Genomic DNA, 21,239 nt, shown 5'->3' with positions numbered 1-21,239 from the left:
GACTATGGCGCATGACACAATGAGTAAGAATTTTGCAAACAAATTAAAGCTAAGTGAGGTTGTAAACACCATCGGAGTCAGGATAATCCATGCTGGGGAAAGGTAACAGAACATGGGGTGGGAAGATGAGTGGATTGTGAGTGTTATTTGGGAGGAAAGGTGGAAGCACTGATTAGACTCTCAAAGGCAGCACAACTACAAGAGTGAAAACCCAATATAACTGTTCGAATGCACAAGAAAATAGAAAAGGGGCAGAAAAAAGTACAGTAAAGAAATTAAGATGATTGAAATAAGTTAAAATACATCATATCTACATCTACCATCATGAAAAATCTCAAAAGCAAAAGGTGGAGAGAAAAAAAAGCAAAAACACATCTATAGTATGCTGCTGTTATGTACAGTTTTAGCACATTCTCAAGATTCTAAATATTTCATGTATATTTGTAGTAAAGTTATAATTGTGCACAGGAGGGGTAGTGGCTGCTTCTACGGTGGGTTAGGATGACTGTGGGTAGAGGCAGAGGACGTTTTAGCATTATTCATAGATATTTTATTTATTTATTTATTTAATGTATTTATTGTTGCACAGGATGAAACCCAGGGGCATTCTATCTCTGAGCTACACCCCAGCCCAATTTTTTTTATTCTTTATTGTTTAAACAGGGTCTCACTAAGTAGCTGAGGCTGGCTGTGAACCCGGATCCTCCTGTCTCAGTTTCCCAAGCTCAGCTTCCCTGGGATTACAAGCATGCACAACGATGCCTGGCTCATAGCTACATTTTTAAAGATAAACGATTATAAACAAATGAGGAAAAATGTTAACATCTGTTAATTTGAGGTCATGTTACTATATATATACTTATATGTACTATATATAGATATGCTTATATCTATCTATATCTATCTATCTATCTATCTATCTATATATATATATATATATATGTATTTCCTTTATGTTTCAAATATTTTGAAGTAAAAAGTGTGATAGGAAAGATAATTTTAGATTCTGATGAATGGAAGTTGTTCATAAAATTGTATCCTTTTTCTCCCTGAATAAATACAAATCCAAACCAATTCCTAGACTATATCAGAGAACATTTTAAAATGTGTTTTAATTTTTGTTATTAAATGGATCTTTTGTAGTCTTTTGCTTGAGGGTCTGAAATTGAAATGTATACTAATTATCATTTTTGTATTTAGTGAACACGTCAAACCAGTATATAGTATATTGGTTTTAACCACATGTATATAGGATTTAGGCAGATCATCCAGACCAGTGCTATCCAAGAAAAATATAATGTGAGCACACATGTGCTTTTAAATTGTCTGGTGTCTATACTTTAAAAAGTAAAAAAATAATTTTAATAATATATTGTATTTAACCCAATACATTCCAAATATCATTTAAATGTGTTATCAATATAAAACTGGAATGAGATCATTTGCATTTATGTGTTTTTCACACCTACAGCATCTTCCTTTTCAGTTCTGATCAGCTGCATTTGGGTACCTGTAGCTCATGGCTACTGTATTGGACTTTGCCGCGCTAAATAGTAACAGAAGCTGTCATTCATTGTACCCTCGCTAAGCGTTAGGTACTATGCTAAGCAAGTTCCATATAGTAACATTTTTATTCCCTAAAACAACCATAAAAAATAGCTGAAGAAAGTGAGTCAGGCATCAGCCAGAGTGCCTTAGTAGGCTCACAGAGGCAGCAAGCAGGCAGGCCAGAATTAAACCTGGTCATCATGATCCACAGCCCATTCCATTAACTCTGTGCTCAAAGTTTGTCCAAGGGCAGAGGCTTTTTCCTAATGAATCCCCTCCTGATCATTTAGCTTCTATATCAGCTGATCCCCTCCTATCCTATTCTTACTAGGCACTGGGGTTTTCCGTTAAATAGATGTCTTATATGGGCCCAAAGATGGTAGCAAGCACACCCCTCTCCTTTGCCTACCTCTTGTCTAGAGACTGGAAAATGGGATCTCATATTTGCTCTGACTCAGAATCGCTTCAAAATGAGACAAATGCACTGGAGCAGCAACTTGCAAAAGAAAGGGAAAGACTGCTGTCATTTGCCATCTTAGATCCTTTTGTGGGACTCCATTGTTCAACTACGTGAAAAACCTCTATTTCTATCCTCTTCACGGAAGTCGCCCTAGCTGAGGAAGTTGTGCACCTTTCATGGTTTCCTAATAAACTGGAAGTGAGGAATGGTGCAAAATCAAAGGAAATAAAACTCCAGCTGCTGTTGCTGCTGGGGTTGCCTTCTGAATGCGGCTTATACAATATTTCATCTGTTCTGACACCTTTCACTCTCAATTATTTGGCTGCTGTCAAAACAAATCAATCAAATTATAGCACTGTGTCTTTGTGTTACCATTCCATTGTAAGTTAGCAGCATTAGCTTTGAAATATATGTAAGTATAAATTTTATCTCTATTATTTATTTAATGCAACTTTCTCCCATGTGATTTATTTTTCAAACACAGAAAACTCAAATTATCTTTTGTCAAATGTTGAATATATATATATATATATATATATATATATATATATATATTCTGCTAAGAATTTCTAACATAATGATGCCTGGGGGAATTGAGATGCACAATAATGCACCTCTATATTTGTGCTAATTCTGATGTAGTGACAAATGATAAACATACTGTATACTTTTTTTCCCCTTCTTCTATTTTTGACTATAACCTTGGTGGGCACAGTTGATGAATATCATTTGGGAGAAGATAATACTAAACCAAAGCAAAAGATTAGCATGGAACCAAAAATTTTTCAAAGATTAATTTTGCTTACAGTATGATACAATCTTTCAACATAAATCATTTAAAAAAATTAAAGTCATGGTGGGAATGGTGGTGCATGCTTGTAATCCCAGCATTTGGAAGGCTGAGACAGGAGGATCATGGTTCGAGGATAGCCTCAGATACTTAGCGAGACCCTTTACAACCCAGTGAGACTGTTTCAAAATAAAGAATAAAAAATAGGGCTGGGGGTGTAGCTTGGAGGTAGAAAGCCCCTGGGTTCCATTCCCAGTACCGAAAAAAAATTTAAAGTCATATTATTTAAAATACAGCTTTTACAAAGCACAATACCCTTCTCCTCTGCAGCACACGTGTCCACAGGACAGTGTTATTTCTACTACCTATGTGATTAGAGTAGGCATGACCTAAAAGGTGCTTAAAAAAGGAGAGAAAACAAAAACTCAAACATTTGCATTTTGAGGTTTTAAAGCTATAACTATGTTTTTAATAATATATTTAAATCAATTGAGTTATTTTTCAGCAGAAGAGCAAACATTATTGAAGCTTTTATGTACACATTTTTAAAAATAGCTTCTTTATACATGAAAACTTGGCACATCCTTAGAAGATTAAAAAGCAAACAGATTGATACACTTTAAAAATTTTCCTTCTTGTTCATTCTGGCCATATAAGGGGTAAGCAACAATCAAAGACTACAATGTGAATGTGTAGAGCATGTCTACAAAAAACAATCCAGACACAGAGACAATTACAGGGGCCCCATTATAAGCTGGTGCAGAACCATCAGACATGTTGGGAATTCCTACTGAGCCTCTAACACACCTGCCCCTTTCTCTTTCAGAGTTGGAATTGTGTTATCCCCCTAATAGCCCCTATTCCTGAAATCTACTCCCCACCCCCAGCTTCAGTCATTCACTTTGATAGCTTCTGTATCAGGATCTCCAGCACAAAGCCCACTCTGCATTTCAGATACATGTATTTCCAACTGGCTTCTGATATTTCCTTTTAAATAGAAAAGGTGAACTAATCATGTCAAAGGAACTAATGATCTCTTTCTCTTTTCCCCCTCATATCTCTCTACATTTAACCCATCACAGTTTTATAAACACACCTCATTAATGTCTCCCAAACCAGTCCTTATTGCCACCAGGACCCTTTCTCTCTGGATTACCAATAGCCTAGTAACGAGATTGGAATGCCTATCACAGTGCCTGGCAAATGGCAGATGCTTAGAAAGTATTTGTGAAAACGGATTAATCAATGTGGGGGCACAGTTCATGGGAGGAAGTGAGGCTAAGCTTCTCCCTAGAGGAGACTGAAAAATAATAGCTGTGACCTCTCTCTGAGAATCTGCTGTGCAATTATACACATAAGAAATGACATGGTTTTCTTGAGAATGCTAAGCTCTCTTCTCTAAACAGTGTATAGAGGAGAACTGGGGATAATTATACAGTTTCTTATTTCCAATAACTCCCCCATTTTCCAATTCCCACTCTTCTCTCAGATACAAAAGACCTCTTTCTTTTGGCTCCAGAAAAAAAGTGAGGTGACAGAGTGAGACCAACAAGAATCTCAAGTACCATCCTTTCCTTTACTAGGAGGTACGAGCGCCATCCTAGAGGCAGCCATCTTGGAAAAAAGAGACTCTCTTTTGCCAGTTCTGATGTCTGACTTGGAATCTAATCCAGCTTGCATATCTTTGTGTAGGCACATTGCTAGATTCCATCAAATGCCCTGATAGATTTATAGCCTTATTATGTGCAAACTGGGGATCACATTACTTCCCAGCCTTTTGCTTTGAAAATAAATGCTTTGGCTTTGCTTTGACATTTCTGTGGCAGCTAGAAACCATTATCCTTTGACAATGCTTTATTCCATTGACAGTATCTCTTAAATACGCAGTATACTAGACATACTCCTCATTCATGTGCTTCTAGTTTAATCCATGCCCCAGTGCCTTAGTGATGCCTGCTTCAAGGATAATGTACTGCACAACGGGTTCTCCAGGTATTTTAAATAAAAAGTCTGAAGCCTCAGAGATACAGAAGCTTGAAAACTGCCAAAGTAAGACACATTGCAACTACTTTTCATAACTTCTTTATGGTGGATTTGGTATTATTGTATAGCATGTCATGTGGGGCTCTTCTGAATCACTGCAAATATGAATTTATGCACTAGGTATTTTTAATACTGCACTTGGCAACAGCAAGCCAGGTATCACTGAATACTAAAGCCAGCCCTTTCTTCTCATTCCTGTGGCAGATCTTGCACTGGCCTTTTCTCTACGTGGTTTTAGATCTCTGCTCTCATGTTCCTGATGCCAGTGGAAGGGCAACTTCCCCAGTGTGGTCATTACTAGGCTGGCACAAGAGTAAATCACAAGGAAAAGCAGCACAATGCCCCTCCTCATTGTCTCCTTCCAGAACAGCACTGGAACGTTTAGTGCATGCCCCATGCCCTTCTACCCATCCCCGCCAACAGCTTCTCCCTCAACAGTAGGACCACGCATATCTAAGGACAGTTTGTTAGTATTAACTATTGCTCATACATGATGAATGCATGTAATTGTCTTGTGGTCATATTGTTTTTATTTTGAGAATTAGTGCACTTTTACTTGAGATGCCTTTTAAAACACAGTACTCAGCAAGTCATGATAACAGACCCATAAAACTAATTTGGGCTGTGCTAGTAATAATGTTTTTGATATGATCTTCCACCTTAATAAATTGAAAGTATTCTTATTTTAAAATAATAATTCTTAATGCAAAGACTTAGGATTGTTCAAATAATAAAAAGAAGAAAAGCAGTTATTTAGAATCTCTCACTAGCGTCTACCAGCTGGCACTACTGTTCTTTCACGCCCATACTCTTTTTGGTCAACTGCTCCATTTCTCCCTCCTGTGGCAACCACTGATATGCTTGTTGTTCCTGCAGTTTTACCTTTTCCTGAATGTTACACTGAGAGAATCACAAGTTCACAGCCAGTCTCAACTACTTAGTGAGGCCTTCCACAACCTAATGAGACCCAATTTCAAAATAAAAAAAATCAAAACTAGGGCTGAGGGTGTATCTCAGAGGTAGAGCGACCCTGGGTTCCAATCCCAGTATTAAAAATAAAATAATAGGGCTGGGGGTGTAGCTGATAGGTAGAACACCCTGCGTCAAATCTGTAGTTCAAAAAAAAAAATATCATGTGCCCAATTCTCTCACACTTCACCTACTTTACTCTCCAACTATCATGTGTGTGTCTTAAGGGACTCTGTTTTATTTACTTGTATATCCTATATTTATATCACAGCCTAGTACATACACTATGAAAGTTCAAAATGTGTTGAATAAATAAATAAATAACTTTGTGTTAATAAAACAAAAGCAAGCCGGGCATGGTGGTGCATGCTTGTAATCCCCGCACTTGGAAGGCAGAGACAGGAGGATTGTGCAGGTTCGAAGCCAGCCACACTGGCTTGAGAGACCCTGTTTCCAAATAAAAAAGTATAAAAAAGTAGGTCTGGGAGTGTAGCCCGGGGGAAGAAGGGCTTCCAGGAACACCACTACCACCAAAATAAATAAATAAATAAATAAATAAATAAATAAATAAATAAATAAATAAATCAAAAGCAAACAAATTTGTCTTTTGTCTTTTAAATCAAATAGCATGGTTCTTGGTTCTTTTTACTGTCCAATAATTAAATCTATACAACTTGATATATAGTTTTGACTTGTTCTCTAATTCTGAACTTTAGGTTTCTTCAAATCCTATAAATTGCTCAGGTAAAAGTAAGTAAATTCACACATCTATCCATAAAATATTATAATACAATTGTATTGTCTATAAGTATACAATCTTTAACATCTTAAACTTCTATAATCTTTAACATCAGGCTCTATGATGTCCACTCATACACAGAAGAGGCAAGAAAGTCTTCCAATATCATCACTTTCTTGCCTCTACAGTCTAATTTCTTGTCACTTGGGACTCCTAATTTTTTCTTGAACAACAGCCAAACTTCATGGTACCCACTAGACTAAACTTTCCCTATGCATCCTGATCTACATTGAACTACTTTTATTTCTCTTCCATTGAATAACTCCTACTAATAATTTTATCTTTTTGTGGTACTGGGGATTGAACCCAGAGTCATTTCTACCTCTGAGCTACATTCCCAGCCCGATTTTATATCTTATTTGGAAAGAGCTGTGGAGGGCTTCACTACATTGCCAAGGCTGGGTTCAAACTTGTGATCCTCCTGTCTTAGTCTCCCAAGTACTGGGATTACAAGTGCGCACCACCATGCCCAGTTACTACCTAGTACAAGTGATCCAGGCATCAATCTTTGTTCTTGGGAGACATTATTAAACTGAATAAGCATGCCAGTCACCATTTTGGGGGCAGAGTCAGACACCAATATTACATATTATGAAACTCTTCTATAATACCAAGACCAAGTATCATAATACCACTGCCATTGCCCCTTATGGTTACAACAGGCATGACCCAGATGCTTAAAAAGAAGGAAGTAAAAGACTCAAGGACTGGACATGTAGCTTGGAGTAGAGAACATGCTTAACATGCATAAGACCTTGGGTTCAATCCCTAGCATACCTCTCCCCCCAAAAAGAGAAGAAAAATACTCAAACATTTTTGAGATTTTTGTTAAACAAGTACATGCTAGGAAAAAGGAAATTAATAAAGAAGGTAAGGGATGTATGAATCCTGGGAGTAGGGGAAGGGGGAGAGGAAGACTCAATGCTCTCTGAGAAAAGAATTCTTAGAGGGAGCAGCTGATGCCAAGTCTCTTGAGAGTGTTCAAAGAATGCCAAAGAAGCCAGAGTGTCCTCACATGGGTCTGAATTGAAATAAAAGTGTGTGGAAAGACAATAAAAGATAAGTTAGACTCAAGAGCTATGCCCTCAAAATGTACTTTGGCACATCAAATAGGAGCAAAAAAGCTCTTTTCCAAAAAGCAAAAAATCTTTAACTTGGAAAATTAAATTAACAGCTCTGTTGCCAAGTTTCCATAAGCTATATATATTTGGACTGAGAACCTTCCCAATGAAGGAATCTTCCAAATGATGTTCCCACATCCTCATAAGATGTGGCCAAGGTATATAAGACACAGGAAAAGACTCTGGGTGTAGCCAAGGGCCAAGGAGAAGAGTGGCCAAGGATGTCTCTCTAAAGATGGCAGATCAAACACCCTCTCCCAGCCCCAGTGGAGGGCACCTTCCTGGTGTTGGCAGCTGGGATGTTGAGATGGCGGTGAGTAAAGAGACCATGGCATATTTTTATGATGGAAAACTACCTTTAAAGTAAAATAAAAGAACTGTCCTGTACACAACAATAATTATGAATCTCAGAGACTTTTTGCTCAGTGAGAAAATTCAGTGAGAAAATACATAAGATATGCATCTATTCATTTGAAGTTCTAGATCAGACAAAACCAATCTATGCTAACAGAAAGCTGATCAGGGTTAGAGGGTGGAGGTCAACTACAAAGGGACACAGGGGACATTTGAGGACTGCATGGGTACACAAAATTACCAAAAATCACTGAACTGAGCACCTAAGGCTCATGTGTTTTCTTATATGAAATGAAATGTAGTGAAAACAACAGTACCACATAAAAAATATAACTTGCACAAGAAATTTTTAACCCCAAACCATTGCCACATAATTTCCATATATAGGCATTAATTTGGGGAGTGCTGTGGTTTGGATGCAGTGTGTCCCCCAAAGGCTCATGGGCTAGATGTTTGGTCCCTGGTGTGGTCACGTTAAGATGATAGGACCTTACGAGGTGAACTTATAGAAGATAATTGGCATCATCCTAAGAATGGATGGGTGTTGGTCTTGAAGGATGAGATAGTCTTTGGGAGAATGGGTTGTTATGAAGTAAAGCCATGTTCTTGGCCTCTTCTACAAAGAGTTAGTTCCCTTTTTGCTTCTCTGTGTTCTGATGTAGCCATCAGGTCCTCACTAGATGCCAAACCTATAGGGCCATATAATCTTGAACTTAGAATCACCAAACCTGTGAGCTAAGTAAACCTCTTCTCTTTATATAGCACCCAGCTTCAGGCACTCTGTTATAGCAAAACCATACAGACTAATTCAGGCAGTCAGAGGAAATCAGAGCAAGTTTCTTGCCAGAGATAAGGGCAGAAAAAATGCCCGTGGTCTTGATTTTTAAAACTTGCCTCCAACCTAATTGCTTTTCTATGTTCAGGTTAAGCATCACTCTCTAATGTATTTATGGTCATTAATTTAAATGTTATACCTGACTTAACTGGAATGTTCACATTTTGATATAAATCTCCCACATACCAAATTTATATTCATCACTTATGTTGCCTACAGACATTAGTAGGTCATTCTGGCTTGTGCTCTGAGAACAAGTCCCTAACCCGACTCCTCTGTCCTCGCAGGAGCCCTACCTTCACCGCCCCCTTAACCCCTCTGTTGCTGTTGTCACTCTCATCATTTATGTTCATATTTTCTGCCCAAGTTAAAGAAAAGCAAAAGATCCAGCAGACTGGCATGAGTTCTATAAAGGGGATTTTATTTGGCCACATCAACTAATAATCTCTACTTCCTTCCTAGGACAACTACATCTCATATTTTAGTATTGTATCTATTCCAAACTAACCAGTAAGCTGAAGACACCTGCTTTTACAGGGCATTAGGAATTACATGACAGAAGAACCTTAGTGATTTTCTTTCTTTGCGGTTTATGGTCGTTATGAGTCTTATTTCACAGGTGTGGGCTTGCTGGAATGGGAACCATGTGAACATAGCACAAAGCAGCTGGGAATGGAGGGCTCCAGGGTCGGTGATGGCGGAAGGTACTTGGAACAGAAAAGAGAAGATAGAAGAGGATACACAACTTATTTCATGGAGAGACCCAAGGTGCTGAGGAGTTAGCCTTTCTTAGTCTTACTTATCTGCATGCTCTGAGTAGAAGAACTTCTGGGCTTGAATCTTAGCTAAAACATCCAAGCAATTCCCCTAAAATGGTCGTAACCTAAAACCTACCTTTGGCATTTCTGAGTTCACACTGATCCTAGTCTGTGCCCGTGGGGCATGCAGTTCCCAGAGGACAGGCCAATACACAGCTTGTCATGCCCACTGCCCCTCTCAAGGGAGCCCTAGCAGCTGCCGGGCATGGTCGCCCAGGCTGTGTACCACATCATCCTGGCGTCTGCTTTCCCACCACATCTAGCTGAATGGGTAGGAATGAACACCTCAATAATTCTCAGCTTTGGCCAGTGACCTATGAGGAAGCCAAAAATAAACAGGCTCAGCCCAGTACACAATGTTTCTCTCCAATACTCTGTATACTCTGAATTTCAGATGAACATTAAGAAAAGGATAAGATTAACACGAAAGAACCAGAGCTAGCAAAGGAAAGTACCTGATAGGTAAATGAGCTGGAAAGATGCATGTGCTTAAAGGGCCCAAAGTGTATCATGAATGAACCTAAACTATGGATTACCCAAAAAGCCAATCATGCAATAGAGAAATGTCCTAGAGAGAGAAGAAGAAGATGGGGATCTCGTTAATAGTCATTTTTGACGTGGGGGACAGTCATGTGCATGCTGCAGACAGGAGGCTAATATAGCTTGCAGCCTGGTGAATGTCTTCTTGGATCCTCCTAGGCTATAACCTTCTGAGTTAGAATGAGGCTGGGCTTTGGGGCTGTCCCTAGGACCCTGCATGACAGATTTCTTACTTTATACCCTTTTGTATCTACTTGCAATATGACACCATCATTGACTAGACGGGAATGGATCTCTTGCAAGGATATGAGGTGAAAACGAATACAAGCCCCCGGCCATACAATTATGTTCCCTTCTGGGCACTGTCTTTTTTTTTTTTTTTTAATGAGCAATGCAAAATCTTTGCTGGATAAAACTTTAGAGCAAGGGCTTAAATATCCATTATGCAAGATAACTTCTCATGCTCTCAGGGATTCCAAAGTCCTGAGAGAAATAAAAATGTTCCTAATAAGTTATTCCTCTAACCATTATCCTCATCAGGATGTCTGAGATAGTGAGTGAGAATAGGAGAGTTCATTGGAAATGCTATTCACAGTCACATGAAATTATCAATATTGCTATCAATATTGGGGATGCTATGAACTGAATATTTATCCTCTCAAATTTAGATAGTAAAACCCAATCTCCCAAGGTGGTGGCTGAAGGAAGCAGGGACTTTAGGGATATGATTAGGTCATATGTTCTTACAAATGGGAGCCCAGAACGCTGCTTTGTCCTTTCTGCCCTGTAAGGGCTCAGAGAGATGACAGCATCTATGAAGCAGGAAGTGAGGCACCTGAGAACCTTGATCTTGGACTCCCCAGCTCCAGAACTGTGAGAAATCTATAGTATTTTTTCTTTGCCATAGCAGCCCAAAATAACTAGGCAGGGAGTTTTCCAAATCAATTTTGAAAAATCTCCCTGAACCTTCATTCCTTAATCTTTAATGTCATAAGAATCACTTGGGGATCTTTTAAAACTGCAGATTCTGGTCAGTGTGTCCGTGAGCTCTCATGAGATGCTGAGATGCTCTGGGAGCACGTTCTGAGGAGGGGACTGTGACATGACCCTGCTGCCTGAGTGCAGAAGAGTTGGTCTCATTGGAGCACTGCATCATGAGTCCTCATGAAAATACATGTGTGGGGTCTGGCCTCAAGGCTCTGAGAACTGTTCTGTATTACTTGATAGGAATGTAAATGAATAAACTCTCAATCACTTTAGTGAATCACTTTAGTGATAAATTCTGAAATCTTATCCCTGAATGTCAAGCCACTAAGAAACAGATGTCAGCAACTTTTTCTTTTTCTTCTTGGCAAATTTGTAGCTTTGGATCTAGAAGAATGAGCTGGCTGGAGGGCTGAATTGAAAGGTTGGAGAATAGTCAGAGATAATTCCTGTTGGCCAAGTTGTTTCATGAGTAAAAACACAACACTTCACAATGAGAAAAGGGAAACTATCCAGGACTAGAGTGTTCTATGCTAACAGGACTCAATTCAGATTGTGTTACACTTAAACCCTCCTTTCACACTCACCAGTTGAATTTGTTTTATAAAATCATTAGGAAAGACAGCCTCAGCAATTTAGTGAGACCTCGGAAAGTTAGTGAGACCTTATTTCAAAATTTAAAAAAAAAAAGGAAGGAAGGGGCTGGGTGTGTAGTTCAGAGGTAGAGCACCCCTGGGTTTAATTCCCAGTACCAAAAGAAAATCGTTTGAGAATACAGAATGTCTATTATAGATAGGCAGACTTGCTAGTCATCTAAAAGATTCTGAAAGCCTTGGGCTGAAGTTACTATGTCTATTGTATATGCCATGAGGAGGAGTAACAGCCTTCTATCCTATCTGTTGACTATATAAATGTATAGAAAAAGCCATTCTGAGCCAGACATGGTGGCACACATGTGTAATTCCAGTACTTAGGAGGCTGAGACAGGAGGATTGCAGGTTTATAGCCAGTCTCAGATACTCAGTGAGGGCCTTTACAACTTAGTGAGACACTGTCTCAAAGTAAAGAATAAAAAAAAATAGGGCTGGGGGTGTTACTTGGAGGTAGAATGCCCCTGGATTCAATCTCCAGTGCCACGAAAGAAAGAAAAAGAAAGAAAGAAAGAAAGAAAGAAAGAAAGAAAGAAAGAAAGAAAGGAAAGAGGAAGAAGAAGAAAAAGAAAAAAAGAAAATAGAAAAAATCCTTCTGAAGTAGCGATAACCCATCTACAGAATTTCCACTATGAAACGAGCATGTGCTGTGAGACCATCTAGTCTGGCTCAGTCTCAAAAAGGACCAGGCTCCCTGCAGATGATTTTTCTGCCAGCCATCATTGAGGATCCCTGTTCCACTATCTTCCAGAGTCTAACCCGGGGTGCTACGGCAGCCATGGATACAGCCTACAGATCATCAAGGGCTGCAGCAGATTGCTGAAGATGGTGAGATCGGCCTCGGGTTCACTTCTGATGGCTTGATCACAAGGTGACCCCTAGCATTGTCCTCCAGGTGGAAGACTTTGGACTTGGGCACCTTGAAGATGTGAAACTTCCTGACAATTATCCTTATTGCCCTTGAACTTTCACAGGGTGACCAATACTTTCTTGTTTACTTGGAACTTTTCAGATTTACTTGGAAGTTTCCACTGAAACTTCCGTGTCCTAACCTCCCAGGGTCCAGCAAACCAGGAAGGCTTACTTCTGAGACTAGTGAAGTCCGAGTGGTAAAGAAATAATGTGGGAAGAAATGAAAGGGACATGTTAGCCCAAGGAAATTGGAAGGTAGAGATTTCCTGTATCCTGATAGTATCTTAGAAATTGTGTTTTATTCTTTAGAATATTAAAAAGAAAGTGTCAGGGGAGGAGCTCAATGTTAAGACAAATTAGGAACCTATCTCATGAGCAGCTGATGTGTTCCTGGGATCATTTTTCTTTTAATGATTGCACCATCTCCCCGCCAACATCACTGAAACTTCAAAGATGAAAACAAAGCAGATGTTTGTTCTTTTGTGTGGCAGGCAAGAGTTTGGCTGTCAGCTCTGGTACTACTCTGAAAATGATGCTGATGGGGAAACTGTGTCAATAGCATGAAGGGGTTAGAAGAACATTTGTTGCCCCTACTTACTCAGGATGCATTTTCTGAAAGCACCAGGAAGAACCAAATATTTCTAAGCCACAAGTTTATTCTTCAATTATAAACAGAATCTACAGAAAAATCTAAATAGAAAAGGTCCATTTTAGACCAGCCACTAATTTTGAGCCCTTAAAATAATAGATATGAAGATCCTAAGAATATCAAACCATAGCAAAGTTATAAAATCCTAAGAATATCAGACAATAATAAAGATACTTATTTTCTCTAATTTGGACTTTGGCATCCACCTTAACCAAGTAGGGTTAATTCATGGCCTAGGAGTTCTGAGAGCTTATGTTTATTTATAATATTCAATATTCCCATAAGCACAAATGTTCCAAATGGAAGGCTGCATTTCGATAATGCCCATTTCTTCATTAAGATTTCATCATCCACCTACATTAAAAAGCGTCTCCCCACTCTCTGCAGCTTCTGCTTTCACCTTGTGTATTCCTGCTTTATTTGCTTAATCTTGAGTTCCTGGCTTTCCAGGCACTCTCAAATTCGAAACAAGCAAAGTTTGTGCATTAGCGTATCCCAGACATGCATGATTTATGAGTGGCAAGTTTCTTGGCACAATTTAATGGTATCCGAAAGACTTTGTTTTAAACATTAAAATAAAAGTCAAGAAGTGGCAACAATGGCAGGAATCAGAACAGAGTATAAACAAGTTCAGGTCTAGAGTTCACCAGTTTTGACTGAGTCTGTTTCTTAGTCTGTGGACTAATGCTCTGGCTAATTTAATAAGTTTTACAGAGCCCTGGTGTTTAACCAACTAAAAGAGTATTTAAATTGTTGTTCTAATTATTTACTTAGCCGGTCCTTCATTCTGTACAAAAGAAAAATTTGACATTTATATAAATGGAGAAAATAAATCTTTGACGGATTTAAAGTAAATTTGTTTTCTCTTTAGTAGGCATCCTATTCTTATTCAGACCATTTTCGCCGTTCCTCTGATGAAGTCTTTTGTAACTCAATCTGCCACGCTTACTGAATCTTTTTTAAAAAGTCAAAACATTCATAGTCTCAGGAGACCTACCATTCCTGAGTAAAATTAGAATCTCACTCCCATTATATGCCCATGTAACATAAAGTCTCAATATATAAGTATTTTTCTTATTACAAACTATGGGCTCAAATAATATAATTTTTCTTTAATAGTTATAACTAAAATATACTTAATAAACAAAATAAGCATGAATGAACTATTCCAAATGATATCCTTATTTGAGTTGCTCCAATCACTTCACACATGAACAAATAACATCTAGCCTTTCTTTGCACATGGTTAAATTGCAGACCCATGATATTAAAACTCAGCTCTTCCAATTACAGAACAGGAATTTTACATTTTTTTTATCTGCTGTGCAATGATTGCTCATAAATGCTTCCAGAAGACCTGGAGGACTTCAATTTTCATGTTAGGAAATGAGGGTTGGTGAAGCTCCGGGCTTGAGCAAGCTCAGGATCAATAGCCAACTGGAAACCCGTTGCTTCCTGCAGAAATCTTCCATATCCTTTATGGTGGAAGCAAACCTGACCTAGCATCACCTTCCAGGGTACTCTCCTTGTCCACCTTGGGGAACTCTGGCCAACGGAAGAGCCCACGCGGCACATGGATACAGTGGTTACCTTGTAGATTCTGCAAGGGCAGAGTCATAATGCCTCCAGCCGCAGCCGCTGCTACCAGCCCTTGGATGTTGGTGAGATTCGCTGTTGGCAGTGTGAGGACCAGTCCTTGCTGACCTCCTAGCTGTCCCGCCATGTTGAAAGGGATGAGGATAGGCTGATTGAGAGCTGGGGGGCCTCCCGGCATCACTCCCGCCACAGCAGAGGCCAACTGCTGTGCCGTCAGAAGTGGCTGCAACGAAACAAGAGAAACCTGGTTCACTGCCTAGCGGACCCCAGAAGTGGGCTCTCAAAGCATGTTGCTTTCCTTTCTCTTTAGCTGGGTCAGAAAGTTCCTGAAGGAGGAGCAAAGAAGGCTTTTTCTATCCAGGAAAAGACTGTCCAGCAGAGAAAAAATATTTTTTGAAATCACATTTCATTCATTTATTTATAAAATTTCATCTGGAGCCAGGTGTGGTGGCACACGCTTGTAATCCCTGCGCTTGGGAGACTGAGGCAGGAGGATTGCACAGGTTCGAGGCCAGCCTCAGCTACTTAGTGAGGCTCTTAGCAACTTAGTGAGAACCTGTTTCCAAGTAAAATATATAAAATAGGTCTGGGAGTATAGCCCAGAGGTAGAAAGTCCCTGGGTTCCACCCCCAGTACCACCACACACACACACACACACACACACACACACACACACACACACAAAAAAAAAAAAACCCATCTGGCTTAGAATTTCTCTTTAAAAGTAATACTTCACACCAAGGTGTATTATTCTTCCCATGATTTTTCATTTGTTTTGAACCCTCATATATTTGAATCTCTCAGCTAATTTCTAGCATATTATTGGTAAAATAACTCATTGGGATCAGGGGAATTTTTTGATTTAAAAATAACAATGAAATAATATTTTCCACTATCAAATTAACAAAAATAATGATCTACTCAAGACTAGAAAGTCTGTAGTGACGGCATTATGCAGATCGATGGCTGGAGGACAAGTACACCAGCATAACCCTTTTGGAAAGCAATTTGGAAATACATGGCAAGAGCTGCAAATATATTCATCCCCTTTTGACTCAGAACATACTCCTAGGACATAGCTTGAAGACAGAATTCAAAAAGAAACAAGGTAAATGCATGAAAATATATGTTACATTTTAAAATGCATAAATATTGAAAAATAATTTGCTACAATACTAAACTTGATGACATTGCATTGTCATTAAAATGGATCATTATGACACGTTTTGAAGAAAATAATATGTTTATAACATAAAATATGGAAGAGGAAAATCTCTAAAGCTCACAGTGTACTTAAACATATTGAAGTCAATCACTAAGCCAAGCAAGGGAGGGACGGACGGGGAGGGAATGGGGTGGGATTTGGGTAGGGGTTAAATCAGTGATGAGTACATGTTTGTACACACAAGTTTTTTACCCCAATAAGTTGTATGAATATAATGCACCAATAAAAAAATTTAAAAAAAGAATATAAAAAGGTGTGCAATATCATTAGTCATCAGTGAACTGAAAATCAAAAACATCATTAAATATCATTTTACACACCTGTCAGGATGGCTATTATCAAAAAGACAAGAGTAGTATACTAAATGTGGCTAGGATACAAACAAAATGGAACTCTTGTACACTATGGTGGGAATATAAGTTGATAGAGTCATTATGATATGGCAGTTTTTCAAAACAAACAGAACTACCATATGATCCAGCAAACCTGCTATCAGTATGTACCCAAAATAAATGAAATTAGTATCTCAAAGTGAAAAAAAAATAAACTGGATAATTATTAAGTGAATGAATGGGCATTTGATTATTTTTAGGTAGCAAAATTACATATGTATATTAATATCAATATTAAAATGAAGCATAAAATATTTCTGAAATATTTTAAAAATAGAATCTTTCAAAAATAATTTTATTACTTTAACATTTTTGACCAATTAAAATATTACAGGCCTGGCATGGTGGTGCACACCTGTAATCCCAGTGCTTGGGAGTCTGAGACAGGAGGAATCACACAGGTTTAAAGCCAGCCTCGGCTACTTAGTGAGGCTCTCAGAAACTTAGTGAGACCCTGTTTCCAAATCAAATATAAAATAGGTCTGGAGTATAGCCCTGAGGTAGAAAAGCCCCTGGGTTCCACCCCCAGTACCACAAAAAAAAAAAAAAATGGTATTACAAAACACTCACTAATGTCCTCAGTATTGAGGTGGGAAGGCAGCTTCTGGACACTAGAACTATGTGACTGTGGGTGAGGTTCTCATTAGGGTGACATGGTGAGGATCCCTGCCCTGGCCCAGCAAGATGACTGCAAGAATCATTTGATCATAAAGTTCTTGATCCACAACTTTCCCCACACCTCTGTGGGAAACACACCTGCTGTGTAAAACACATTCACTTTTCTTCTAGCGAGGCCAATACAAAGCTATCATCTAGAGGGAAGAGTCAACATTTTTAAAAGGATGGTATGATTCTATAAAGAAAAAGATAATTAAACACAAGAATGATGCAAAGCCCAATGTGTAATAGCTAGGACTCTTATACGCCTGTAGTTGTCCTCCCAGTAAAGTTCAAAGAGATTAATAACTTGCCTAAAGCCCCATTTCTCTTGTGTGGGGAGGCCAAGTTCAAGTCCAGGCAAGCAGCTCAAGTCCCTGTGTTACCCTTTCTCCAAAACAATAAGATTTAAGGAAGTGGGGCTGCTTCATTTGAAGAATGAGGAGCGGGGTGGAAAGGCTGACCCTACTCTGGCCTTCTCTCCACTGTTCCCTCCACGACCCTCCAGGGAATGGTCTAGAGAAGCCCAAGGGCTAATTTTGGAATGCTGCTTTTGACCCCATAGACATAACGCCTGATGTATTTTCCCACTTGACTAAATTCACACCAAGTAGCTTGTGCTTCACTTTTCAAAGAAATGCAAAGTTACTCTAAAAAGCAAATTAAATGGACAATGGGAATAAGAACAAAGTTGTGAACAAAACTGTGAGATTCCTGGTGTGACATTGCTGCCAATAAATGTTAAGAGGGGAGGCAAAAGGCAGTTCTCAGACTGTATGTATCACAGACTTGAGAATTTGGGCCTGCAAAATTCTTAAACTGGATCTCTCGTTTGTCACAGTGCCCCTATTCCTCACTGTCTTCGCCTGTCATGCTACTTACCTAACCTGCAGGTCCCAGAGTGTTCACAGGCACATCTGTGCACATACATGAAGGTACACATACATGTGCACGCACACACACACGCGTGCATGAGATGATAATAATATTATAAAGGGTGTGGCACTAAGAAAGATGATACTGGGGTTCTCATAAAACTCTCTCTAGGCTCTGGCAGCCCAACAGACCTCTCTGCCGATTTCATGGTCTCTGAGATGCACAATGGAATCTGAGGCCACAGGGAGGCTTGGTGGTGACTTGGTGAACACCAATGTCAAGAGCAACCAAGCTCTACACTTGGGCAAGCCCTCATTGTGCTGAAAGTGATTAATTTCCAGGAACAACAATGACAGCGAGAAGGAGGGAAAGGCCCATATATCTCCTTCCATAAAAGCAAGATGAACTCTGAGAGCCTCACACTAAATGACAGAGGTTAAAAAAAGCCCAGCCTCTTATAATTGTGTTCTACATCTCCATATAACCCACACCAGGCTGCAAAAAACAAATATTGGACTTTAAAAAATAATGAATGTATTTCTTTATTAATGCAGGAGCTATGTGTGATGTACAGTATTGTCAAACCCAATAAGCTGCACTTGCATTAAAATTGCATTAACTCTTTTATATTAAATCACATCTTGTATTTCAAAAATGGCTATAGTAAGGTTGAAATAACTTAATTTTCTTTACACTCCAGTCATTAAAGTTTTACTTTCAAGAAAACTGCCTGGTAGCCAATAGCACGGATGCAATGGGTATTAAGGGGAAAAAAATGTTTCCAAATGATTAAAACCAAGCCTGTTTTTAAGAAGAGAGAAGAATTTTGCAAATGCATACTCTCCATGGTATTTAATAAATAATGTAGGTACATATCTTCCCATATGAAAATGTATCACTATCTTTGCTCTGCTAGAGTTAATTGGATTCAACTCATTATTATTTATTTGGTTATTTATATGGTTAAGCCATCCTAAATGCAGCCTAATGCAAAGCAGTTGAGAGATACTGACCTGCGGCCCGACCGGAAATGGGGGGTGGGTCTGGCCAGCCTGGTGTTGATCAGGAGTGCCTGGCTCTGATGGTGCAGTGTTTCCTCTGGCCCCTGAAATTCAAAAGAAATGCTCTCTTAATATAGGATCCAGCCTGCGAACTGCACACGACCCTATTTCCCTGTGATGTCACATAACATTAAGGAACAGATGATAGGGCAGAGTGGTTTATCAATAGCCCCAGTGCTCAAGTCACTTGTCAACTGCATAAATGATATGTCGGGACATTCCAGATGGCTAGAGTCATTGAGAGGTAGAAAGCGTGGACAAAGGAAAGCAACACCACCATGGGTTGCACCAGCGGGCTTGCATCAGACATCAGCTTACACAGCGCACACCAGTGCATCCTAAGTGTTGGAAGCTACATCCTTTATACACAGGTGAGCAACAGCTAATATAATTTTCCAAAGCCAATGAAAGTACAATCCCAGATATGACCGAGTCCATCCATTTTATGCTCCAATATGATTTCTCTCTTCTTCATACCCCTAAGTTCTCTCTCCATGTGCACTTCAGACTCAGAAAGATATGAAAGTCCTGTCCTAAAAACAAAGTCTTTGTCAGTGTCACCTTTCACAGTGTCCTAAGAAAAATATGGATCTTCTTCAGCAGTTCCTTGGGTACTAATTGAAAGAGGAAGAATCCCACAGTAATTCCAGGGAGCCCCACTATGTTAAGCACTGAAACCAACTTATTTCACGTGCTGGAATCCTATTGGATTCTAAAGCAGGAAAAAGGATATTCTATCCCAACAGCAAATCTTTAAATTCCATTAAACATTATCATGTCTCTATGGTGCTTATATGCTTTGTTTCAGGACAAATGATAGAAAGACAATGGCAAAAATCATAAATACATGAACACATAAACAAACTGGCAGCCATTTTTTAAGAGTTCTCAGTTGGTGGCTTTTGTTTCCTTGGTGTTTCCTAATGTGGTGGTTGAAATCCAATTCCAAGCAAACCTCAACAAGATTCTTTTTCCTGATGTTTGTCCTATGAATAGCAAGTGGAAGACAATTCAAACCCTGTGTACTGGCATGCCATGAACGACCAAGAAAAAAAAGATATGATTCTGTCACACTTATAAATTTTAAAGAAGGTATTATTGGCTCATTTAAAACAAATTCTTCTATATATTCTCCAAAGGGACAGACTTATAAATAATGGAAATGTGGAAAAAATACTTCAGCACATTAAGCTACAAATGAAATTGACTGCTACATATTATTCAATTGACTTCTATCTCCACATCGATGTGTCAATCATAACAGCGTTTTATAATAGGATTAAGCAATAAACGTGCAAAGCCATTATGCAGAAATCTGAAAATCTGATTAATTTGTAATATTTTTCGTGCGCAGAAAGTCAAGGATGGACATTGCTTGGGGAATACTTACAAGCATTCTATTGAAATTTCTAAATTGATTTGGAACAAACTAATAAAAACACAGACTTGCTGACATTTTATAAAGTGAATTCTGTCAAAATATGTTTGGCATTTTAATGATCGCTGTCATTTAATAACAAGGGTAAGATGACCCATCAGAAGATGCCAACAATTTCCTCATAATGTGCAGAAGACCTTTCTTTTAAATTTTTTATATGCAATTTACTTATTATGCCTGAAAGCAGGGCATTTTAAACTAGGGATCACCTAATGCAGTGTGATCTCATGGTCTCTGGTCTTACATATCCAAGTCTGTTTTGCCTTAAAATTCTCAGCAGAGCTGCATGTACATCCAAGTGCTTATTTGGTTCCAAAGTGATGCTTTTGATCAAATATTCAAATTAGATTAATTCACAAATGAACAAAAATTCAATATTTTAAAAAATTTAAAATATTGAATTGTTTGTTGGGCATGGACTTTTATACCAGACTATAAAAGGAGAGTTTGTACAATGCATAGAAAAAATGGGAAACCTCTTTGAAAAAATCGAATATACATATCTATAATATTAATATACAT

At 38.7% G+C, this 21,239-nt stretch overlaps 1 protein-coding gene across 1 annotated transcript in view; it reads right to left on the bottom strand.

Annotated features, from left to right (window-relative positions):
* Nucleotides 1-21,239, bottom strand: part of POU6F2 (POU class 6 homeobox 2) — a gene marked incomplete at its 5' end in the record, with an annotated part of 485,527 nt that overhangs the window by 240,405 nt on the left and 223,883 nt on the right. The window contains 2 exons of the mRNA XM_080701414.1: nt 15,063-15,291; nt 19,232-19,323. Of these exons, the coding sequence (XP_080557540.1) occupies nt 15,063-15,291; nt 19,232-19,323 (321 nt within the window). The remainder of the gene's footprint in view (nt 1-15,062; nt 15,292-19,231; nt 19,324-21,239) is intronic.

Source organism: Muscardinus avellanarius (genome assembly GCF_963383645.1).
Source record: "Muscardinus avellanarius genome assembly, chromosome: 9".
NCBI lineage: Eukaryota > Metazoa > Chordata > Mammalia > Rodentia > Gliridae > Muscardinus > Muscardinus avellanarius.
The sequence above is the reverse complement of the archived record's forward strand: the minus strand, read 5'-3'. Positions and strand labels throughout refer to the sequence as shown.